Genomic DNA, 10,337 nt, shown 5'->3' on the forward strand with positions numbered 1-10,337 from the left:
ATGTTCCCACAACAAATCAATACCTCTGGGGGTACTGATCCAGGAGTTTCCTTGTCTTCTGGATTGGTTCAAAATTACAAGGCTACGGAGTTGAACGTTAGTAGTCGTAAACCCATGAAATTGGGTCGGCTGTTCAACGACGGTTATAAAATAAAATAAAATACTTGATCTTGAGCTGTGGTGGTTCAAAGGATAGAGCGCTCGCCTTCTAATAAGTTGACTCGGGTTCGAACCCAGCGATAGCTGGTCTATTCGAATACCGCACCCGTCTCGCACCGACGGCAGTGCTGAAGTAAAATATCCTCAGTGGTAGACGGTTCATGGGTTAGAGTCCCCTTGCCGTCAGGCTAACCGCGGGAGGCTCTCGTAGTCTTCCTCTTCATGCTGGTTAGTTCCATCGAAAAGTCCTCCACGAAGGCAAATTTCTCCTAAGTACTTGATCCAGGAGTTCCCTTGTCTTCTGGATTGGGTTCCAAATTACAAGGCTACGGAGATGAACATTAGTAGCCGTAAACCCTGAATTAAGTTGGCTAGCTGTTCAACGACGGTGATAAAATAAAAAATAAAATGCTTGATCTTAAATGAAAAAATCAGGTTGAATAAAGTTGCCGATCCAAACAAATCCAAAAACTCATCTCCATATTGCTCATCCGAAATCAATAAAAATTTATCCAAGAAAACACCAATTTCGCGACTGTAATTAAAAGTGTCGATGAGATCTCATCTTGTTTATTATGAACATAAATATTTATAGTGTATTTGTTTATTTCTTATAGGTGCCTTGCTGCGACGGCACTCCATTGATCCGGACCGCCGTCGGACGTCCGGTAACCATAACGCCGGCAGATCTAACGACGATCAAAGTACAGTCCTTGTACACAGAGGGGTAAGTTATTTATCATCTCTTGAACTTCTTCTGAATAACTTGCTCCTGCGCTTCTCTTCCTTCTCCAAATAAGAATCATTTCTTCTTTTCTCTTATGAATACGGCTCTTTTTTCTGCTTATTCTTTTACATTTGAAAATTTGTGCTATTTTACTATCATGCTATTTTGTTTCACGAATGTTATTTGTAACATATTTTTTAGTCATTTTGCGTACGCCAAACGTCTAGTTAATCATATTTTTTTTAAAATATCTATCTTGTGTATACTATATTGATCCTTTGTACCAAAATTCTTAAGCCCCAAATTTATTTTACGCTTTATAAAAATTTGAAATATTAAAAAAAAAAAGGTAAAAGGAAAGAAAAGAAAAAGGTAAAAGGAAAGAAAGTATGAAGAAGAAAAATCAACGCCTAAAGATATTTATGATCTTTTATAACAAAACCTTAAGTAACATCTGTTTGACTTTATAGCAATGCTAAATTAAAGTAGATTCATTTTTTTTTATAACTATTGAAAAAATATCGAAAAAAATTATAAAATATTAAATCTCTGTTCTTTACTAGCGTTTTTCAATTCTCTTTTTTCTCAAACAAAAATTTAAAAAAAAAAAGAAAAACAATTTTACTGCCTTTTAAAATCAAAACAAGATTATATTGTCTTTTTGCGTCATTTTTATAATCACTTTAGATGACACTAGGGATTGTTATAACTTTTACAAACTCATAAAGTAGTATATTATTCGCTTATAAGCGTTATTTTATAAAACGTAATCAAATGGTACTAACCTCTTTAGATGGAAACTTGTCCATCGACTTTTTTAAATATCCCTGTTTAAATTTTTTTTAAAGTCATTTAATGCTGCCTTTATTTGTGATCAAAGATTTTACAAATTGAAGTTATTTTAAACAGACTGTAGAGCAAGGGGAATTTTTAATTTTAACTACAATTAATAATTAACCATATTTAAATATTTTTATGAACCAAATGTTTGTTTTTTGTGTACTTTCATACGCAAGGGTTTATGTTTTTCATAAATCTATCCATACAAGGTTTTTTTTCTTTTTTGCGGACCCTCTTTCACAAAGGTTTTATGCTTTGTGTGTATATTCCTACACAAGGATTTATGATTTTGTTTATCTTTATATTTTTTGTGAACCTTCCTCACAAGGTTTCTTGTGTATATATTATACAGCTGATAAAAAAGAAAGGTTTTATCAGCAAAAATAAAAAAGTTCATTTTTAAAATATTTAATGGTCACTATTTTGACCATTAGCTAAGACCATTAGCCCTTTTGACCATTAGTTTTCCCATAATAACTATTATATCATAAACAAATAGCTATCAAAATCAGAAGTTTTGCATTTCTTTCGGGTAACATCTAGGTAATTTTCGAATAATGCTAAACTAAAGAGTGTTCTTTGACAAAATTTCATCTTTCTTTCTTCAGTAGCATGACAGCCCTGGGTGGGTCCTGACCTTCCCCAGAAGTCTTTTTCAGGCGTCTCTCCGTTTTTCGACTGTCCTCAAATTTTTGGTTTTCAGACAGTCGATCCATCTAAAAAGAGGACTGCCTCTCTGTTCCCCTAGACTTAGCTAGAAATAAATTAAATCTTTTATCTTAAACGAACATTGAAAAATATTTTAATTTCAACCTACATTTTCGAACGGCAAAACTAACACTCCACTTCGAATTTTGTATCAAATATTAAACACACTAGAAATAAACTTCTCTCGTAAACTTTTCGATCGAAAATTTTTCTTCTCCTTAAGAGAAAAGTCACGGTTTTAGTTTTAAGATAAGCGGAATCTGTTACGTTTTCCCCGGGACCTTACGAAAAGCATCGGGTCGATGCCACTTTAAAGGAGGCATGATGTTGGCTCTATGCCAACTACTTCCTATTATTTGAACATGTCCTATCCTGAAAATATTATGACGTAACACGTTCGCATTTTCTTTCTGATTAAAATCTCTTATTGGTTGGAGTTTGCAAGATCTTAATGCTGATTTGTTTTAGTTGATAAGATTTGTTTTGAACAAAAACGATTTGTCAAATCACGTGTTTGTGTTTTGTTAATGATAGGACTATAGTTTTAAATTTAGCTACAGAAAACTAATTGCGGTCTCGTTCGTATTATTGTTCTTTCAAAACTAATGTAACAGTGGGAAGGAGGGTTGGCCTTTTGCCGGCAGAAACTGGTTTTTGCCATGTTAGTGGCAGAAACTAGTTATAACCGGCAAAAACTGGCAGAAACTAAAAAAACTTCTATATTAGTTCTAGTAATTGCTTAATGACATTTTGTTTAAGTAAACTGAAAAACTTAACTCCATGCAACTGTAACAAACTTTTTAATTCATTGTTTGTAAATATATATATTTTGTTTACATTAAGTATGAAGAGTGCAGTATATCAAATATTTATATAAAATAAAGAATAAAGTAATAATAAACATAAATACTAGATTTTAGTTCATTATATTAAATTCTGAAATTCAGTAATTATTATCATTTAACTCTTAACATAACTGAATAGAGCAATTTTCAAATAGTTTTTTTCTTTTCAAGAAAATTCTTTGCATAGCAACAATCCAATTATTATAACTGTAACAGTTTTAATCTTTCGTGGATGGCAATGCCTGCAAGTTCTGCTGGACTTGAGAGAATCTTTTCAAATTTCTCGTTCGTGCATAGCAAGTTGAGAAATTGTTTGGGTTTAGAAACTGCATCAAATTTTGTATTTTGTTTTATATTACTGCAGAGTGCAAACAATGTAATATTTGATTTTGAATGGTGATAATTTTGTAAATAAATTGTTCTTTGTTTAACATTTAATTGTTTTTTCTATGAATTATCCATTATGTGTCAATCTCAGTTCTTACTTTTATGTCATTTTCTGAATTTCTATCACAAATGCTACAGAAAAGGGTTTTTGCCATGCCGGTTTTAACCGGTTTCTATCAGTGGTTTTAACCACCTCGGCAGAAACTTGCCAACCTTGGTGAGAAGGCACTTAAAAGTAAAACTGAAAAAATAGTAAAATATATGATTATTTGTTGTGTATCGTCACTAGTTTTAACTAACTTAACTAGCACTCTAATTTTATAAAATCATATCACGAGATTATATGGGGACAAAGGATATGTATAGGGGCATTTGTCCTGATTGAGATACCTTACAAAGAGTATTCTGTTTTATTTTTTCCATTTTTGCAAAAAATAATTAATTATTGTTGATTTTTCAGTCGACGTTGCACGAAAAATTGACTCGTAGATGTACCATAATATACATACCATACTTAGCATACCAGAACTTAGTTAAATATATGCAGACGGTATAAAATATTTGCAGATTGTGGATGTGTATGTATTATAAAAGACACAATTCAGAAACGTCTCCTGCCCCCCCCCCTCCCCATTTGACCTATTAAAGACCGCAGTTGGGAGAAAATCCTTAAATAGGGAATCTTAAGAACATCAAGTTTTTATCAGAACAATATACGAACTTGTTTGTTCTCGTAACTCGTTTGAGATTAGTTGGTGTCCTACCGTATCCACCATCTCCGCCAGAACTCGTGCATTTAAAATTCCAGTTTTTGTAATAGAGGAAACGTCAACTTTCTTAGTCGAGATAAAAACTTCTTTTTAGCCGTGAAGTTGAAAGTTTCTGAAAAGACGGAATTCTTTAGTTTCTTGAAAAATGGAGAATGGTATGGTATTTATGCCACAGGTGTTAATTTACTTTAAAAGATTTAACCAAAATTTAAATATAATTTCCCCCCTTCTAAATTGGTCTAAAGTTTCAGTTCAGCCTCGATGGCTCAGGGGATAGAGCGTTCGCCTTCCATTGAGGTGAACCGGGTTCGAATCCCAGTCGATACGAATCAGTCGATCTTGCAACGACCTCAGTGCTGACGTGAAATATACTCAGTGGTAGACGGGCAGAGTCCCCTTGCCGTCGTCAGGCTAACCGTGGGAGGTTCTCGTGGTCTTCCTTTCCATGTAACACAAATGTGGGTTAGCTCCATCAAAAAGTCCTCCACGAAGGTAAATTTCTCCCCATACTCGATCCAGGTGTTCCCTTGTCTTCTGGATTGGGTTCAAAATTACAAGACCACGGAGTTGAGCATTAGTAGTCGTAAACCCGTAAAATTGGGTCGACTGTTCAACAGCGGTTATTAAAAAAAAAAAAAAAAAAAAAAAAAAAAAAAAAAAAAAAAAAATAAGAAAAGAAAACGAGCGAAATGGTTAACCCTTTCCTTTCTCTGTCAACAAAAATAGCAAGTAAATGTGTAATATGATATAATAATACTTGCTGGCAATAGTTATCTGGTTCATAGTTTAAAATTTAAATCTTTTTATCCGATTATTGATTCTTTTAATACGTGTGTTAATTCTTTTAGTTTCAAGCAAACAAACAAAAAAGAATCTATAATCATTCGCTGGAGGTAGCCTAATTAATAGGGCATTGGACTCGTGCTTGTGAGAACGGCCGAAAAATCCCCTTGTATTAAATGCTGTTTGATGCACGTTAAATCAATAGAGATGAGTCGTGGTGGCTCAGGGGATAGAGCGTTCGCTTTCCAATGGAGTAAACCGGGTTCGAATCCCAGTTATGGTTGGTCATGTATAAAAAAATACTATTTTTGATATTGTCAGGATTCTGATTCCTCTCCCACGCATTTGATTGACCCCTGACCTGAGAGTCAGAGGGTGATGAACTCTGGCTGTGCTGTTCCCCTAGAGTGGGAGTGGAGTAAGGTGAGGCGAAGGACATTTTTTGGTGAGAAAAAGAATTTTTAGTATAGATTGAATGCTGAGAAAGTATAGATGCAGAAGGGAGCAATGGAGCTCCGGAATTTTTATGTTACTTGACAAATATATATTTTGGTATTTAATTTTAAACACATTAAGAATCCTAAAATAAATATATATATTATGAAAAGTCCTTGTTATCAGTCAGTGAAATGAACGAACCGAAATAAAAACATCTCACAAAGAAAGGGATGTCACAGATATGACTCGTGTTTACTTTGCCATCTAGGGATATTTTTCTTGACACAATTTTTTTTATGTAATTATTGGACTAAAAAGGCTAAACATAAACTCAGTTATTTTCAAAATTTATTATTTAGGCGTTTCCAGCTTTATAACTGAGAAAAATCATTTAAACGTTGAAGAATAATATCGGTTTTTTGAACCATAATATGGTGCAAATTTATGATAATCGTGATAAAGTGTTTAACTAAACCCTGTTCCCGTCAGCGACTTTTCAATCCAGCGAGAAGTGACGACTCCTGTTTGGCATTTTCTTAAATAAATAAATTGATTCTTAGCTCCTTTTTTTAGCTCAGGGAACAAATTTTAAAAGAAATACAAACTCATAAATATTACAACTTAATTATAAACTGAGGCCGAGATAGGCAGGGCGCTGGGCCCATGTCCGAGAGTTCGTGGGCTCAAACCCCGCCGGCCGAAGACTCCCCGTGTAGTAAAGTGACTGATGCACGTTAAATCTGTCGAGTTGCTAAAGTCCTCCATGTTCCCATAACAAATCAATACCTCTGGGGGTACTGAATTGGAGATCGATCGTTCTCTAATTCGGGTCAAAATTCGATCTGTGGATAAATGAATGGGTCCGCTCTATAAACGGGTGTGACGTATGGTGTGGCAGAAGTGGAATTTTTGGCCATAGATGCCGCCACTGAAAAAACAAGAAATGCACACTCTGCCTTAAATTTGCTCGGTTTTACCAAGCTGGCATGCCTGTGTGGCAAGTGGCATTAGAACCAACCACTTATAAACTTATTTACTGATAAATGTTACAACTACAACAACATTACTTATATAGAAACTTATAAATATTGTAATTGCGACCAATTTTCGTTTAATTATAATTTATATTATTTTTTATGAATAATTTTATTAAATGATAGTTTTATTTGAACTAAAAATTATAGTTTAAAATAAGGACAAGATAGTTTAAAAAAAGTTTCAGTTTTATCTGCTTAAATTTGTTTTAAGTTTTCTATGTGTTAGGTTACATCCCATTGGCTAAAAAACTCTGCTTTGAACTTTTTAAATTATCGATTTTTCCCCGTAATTTATGAAATGTGAAAAAGTTACTTTTTTAATAAAAGGAATCTCCTCTAAACAGTCATTGAAAATTGTAAACATTTACAATTATAATATTGTGAAATTAAATGCATATCTTGTTTCTAAATTCCTATTCTTTTTCAACCGAATAGGCTTTTCCTTTACATGATATTTTTTGTTTCATTTCTATTATTAAAATTATTTTTAAAAATATCAAGTCTTGAAAAGTCAATATATCAAGTTATAAAAAATACGGGAAAGTACAAAACATTGATTGTGTTGATTTTAATTATTTTTTCTTCGTGCAAGGTTATATTAAATTTTACCATTAAGTTAAACGAAATATAGAAATATGAATTTCAATAATAAAATAAAATAAAATGGAAAAACTAATTAAATTTAAGAAACTGAATTGAATTCGAGGCTGAACTTAGCCGAATTGGAGAAACTAATTTTATTTTATAACTAGCGTTGGACAGCCTTCTCAAATCTGAGTTAACGACTATTGATGTTCAACTTCATATCCTTGTAATCTCTAGTCCAACCCAGAAGACAAAAGCGAACTCCTGATTCAAGCATTAGGACAAACTAGCCTTCGCGTAGGACGTTTTTGATGGTACTAACCCGCCTTTGCCTTACATGGAGAGAGCTACGAAAATTTCCCACGGTTAGCCCGATAGCAAAGAGATTCTAACCCATGATCCGTCTACCACTGAGGATATTTTACGTCAGCACTATGGTCAGTACGAGCCGGGTTATGAATTCCTATTGATCAGCCATAGCTGGAATTCGAACCTAGGTCACCACATTAGAAGGTGAGCACTCTGTCCCTTGAGCCTCCATGACTCAACAATTGTTTTTTATCAGAAATAATAATAATCAGTGGAATGCAGATGCGTGTGAGTGCTTGGGGACGATTTTCCAATCCAGCGGTGTTTAACGACCTATTTTCTGTTCAGCATTTTTTTTTCAATGTTAAACAGCCGACTCAATTTTTTTGAGATTATGACTACCAATGTTCAACTGCATAACGTTGTGATTTTGAACCCAATCTAGAAGACAAGGGAACTCCCGGATCAAGTATTGGGAGAATTGTGTCTTCGTATAGGACATTTTTGATGGAACTAACTATAATTTGCGTTACGTGGAGAGGAAACCCTACCATGGTTAGTCTGACGGCAAGGAGACTCTTATCTCAGTGGTAGCACTGAGGATATTTTACGTCTGCTTGAGCCGAGAGCAAGTTTCGTATTAACCAGTCGCCACTGGTACTCGATCCTGGGTCACCTCATTGAGAAGTGAACGCTCTATCCCCTAAGCCAGTGTTTCTCAAAGTGTGGTACGTGTATCCCCAGGGGTACGAGAACAGTTTAGCGGGGGTACTCGTTCTTATGCGAAATATAATGCAACAAACTAAAATTTCAAAAATTTTTATTTGAAAACAAAGCTAGTCATGAAAATTTACGATAAAGTATTTTTCTATTGGCTATTTTTTTACTGAGTTAACAGTTAATAATGAGTAGTGTCAACATCCTGTTGTGATTTTTAATTTTTGTGCAATTTTTTTATAGCAAAAAAATACATTCTTTTTTTTATTAGTGGTACACAGCTTTACGAAAAATTTAGAAAGGGTACACAAAAGTCGTAAGTTTGGGAAACACTGCCCTAAGCTAACGCAGTTCGGAGAAACTAACTTTTAAAAAAATCTGTCTTTTGCAAATAATCTACGTCATTTTACAGTACTCCAGGCTATTCGAAAAAGCATTTGTTTTGTAATCAGCCTATCACTTTTTAAGTTTCTTGCGATGAGATAATGTAGGCTAATAAGAAAATGCATAATTTGTTGCTCAATTAGCATCTTTTATTTCAGGCCGTTTGCAATAAGCCTAGGTGCGTTAAGGCTTATGGTGGAACCGATAAATTAACTAGGTTCGAGTACCGAATAACCGCGACAATAATCGAACTTCTATGCTAAACCCGGAATACCATCTGAACTGAAATCAATTAATTGAAAATGTATTTATTATGTTTCAAAAACCTATAATCTGACTTTTCTCTGCAACTTTCTGATGTTTAACTAGCCTCAACTGTAATCCTCGTTAATGGAAATGCAGAGCTGTAAGCTTACGCAAAAAGCTCGTCGCGTTATCTTGCGAAAGCACTTTTTTTTTTTTGAATTGTTGAATCTTATGTAGAATTTTAATGATATCTGAATTTTGCACAAAGTTTTTGTAACAAATGTTTATTTTTTAATAAAAGTTAAGCTTTTATTAGCGCCATTTTCAATTTTAATATTTGAGAAAAGATATATTTAAAAAAACTTTGAACAAGCATCATTCTGCAAAAGGTTAATTAAAAAATATATCCTTTGAGCCTCGGTGGCTTAGGGCAGTGGTGCGCAAACTTTTTTCGACTGCGACCCCTTTTGTAGAGAGAAAATTTTCGGCGACCCCTAGAGATAAATGTTCACAAATACGATGCATATTTCGCGCATTTCTTTCGTTTCATCGAATAAAAACATCATCATATTTAACGCATATTATTTTTTATTTATAATTTAAAGAAAATACTTTTTGTATAACTCAAAAATCGGTAATTGCCCTTTAATGAGATGTATGTGACTGCAAGTTTCTAACTATCTCATCGATGTTTGGATGTATGTTACTAATTGCAATTCGCATACCATCTTCAGGGTTTAAACGCGAGCGGTATTTAGTTTTTATTGAAACTAGTTTGCTAAATCCAGTTTCACATAAATACATTGATGCAAATTGTATTAACACTCTGATGGCATTCTTGCATAAAACGGGATATTTTTTTCCCACGGATAGCCAGATAGAGAATACATTACGCATTACGGTCAAAGAAAGAGTGGACAGCATGAAATTGCAATTAAACAGTTAGTGGCGGCGCTTCACGCTTTATATGTACACTGTATAGTATGCAGCATGCAGGGATAATGCATTTCATAAAAATTTGGCGACCCCCAAAAAACTTCTGGCGACCCCCACAGGGGTCGCGACCCCTAGTTTGCGCACCACTGCATTAGAGCATTTTTTGAGATTTATAGGGCATTTTCTTTAAATTTTGTGGCGTATTTTGCATTTTAAAGCATTTTTTAAATTTTTTGTTAATTTTTATTATTTTTTATTATTACACTGGTTTCTAAACAATGAAGAAAATCTCTAGGATATTAAAAGGTGAAGCAACATCTTTTCAAATTGAAGAAGAATCGTCAGTAAGTGTGACCGTCCTTTTCAAGTACGCACCAATAACATCAGTAGACGTTGAAAGAAGCTTCTCCTGGTATAAAAATTTGCTTTCAGACAAGAGACGCTCGTTTACATTTCAAAATATTAA

The 10,337-nt window shown here is 33.9% G+C and overlaps 1 protein-coding gene across 9 annotated transcripts in view; it reads left to right on the forward strand.

Annotated features, from left to right (window-relative positions):
- LOC107453731 (5'-AMP-activated protein kinase subunit gamma-1) overlaps positions 1 to 10,337 on the forward strand; it is a 334,655-nt gene that overhangs the window by 279,847 nt on the left and 44,471 nt on the right. For all 9 annotated transcript variants that reach the window (XM_071183173.1, XM_016070657.3, XM_071183176.1 and 6 more), the window contains one exon: positions 777 to 886. In XM_071183173.1, the coding sequence (XP_071039274.1) occupies positions 777 to 886 (110 nt within the window). The remainder of the gene's footprint in view (positions 1 to 776; positions 887 to 10,337) is intronic.

This window comes from Parasteatoda tepidariorum, chromosome 7 (assembly GCF_043381705.1).
Source record: "Parasteatoda tepidariorum isolate YZ-2023 chromosome 7, CAS_Ptep_4.0, whole genome shotgun sequence".
Lineage (NCBI taxonomy): Eukaryota > Metazoa > Arthropoda > Arachnida > Araneae > Theridiidae > Parasteatoda > Parasteatoda tepidariorum.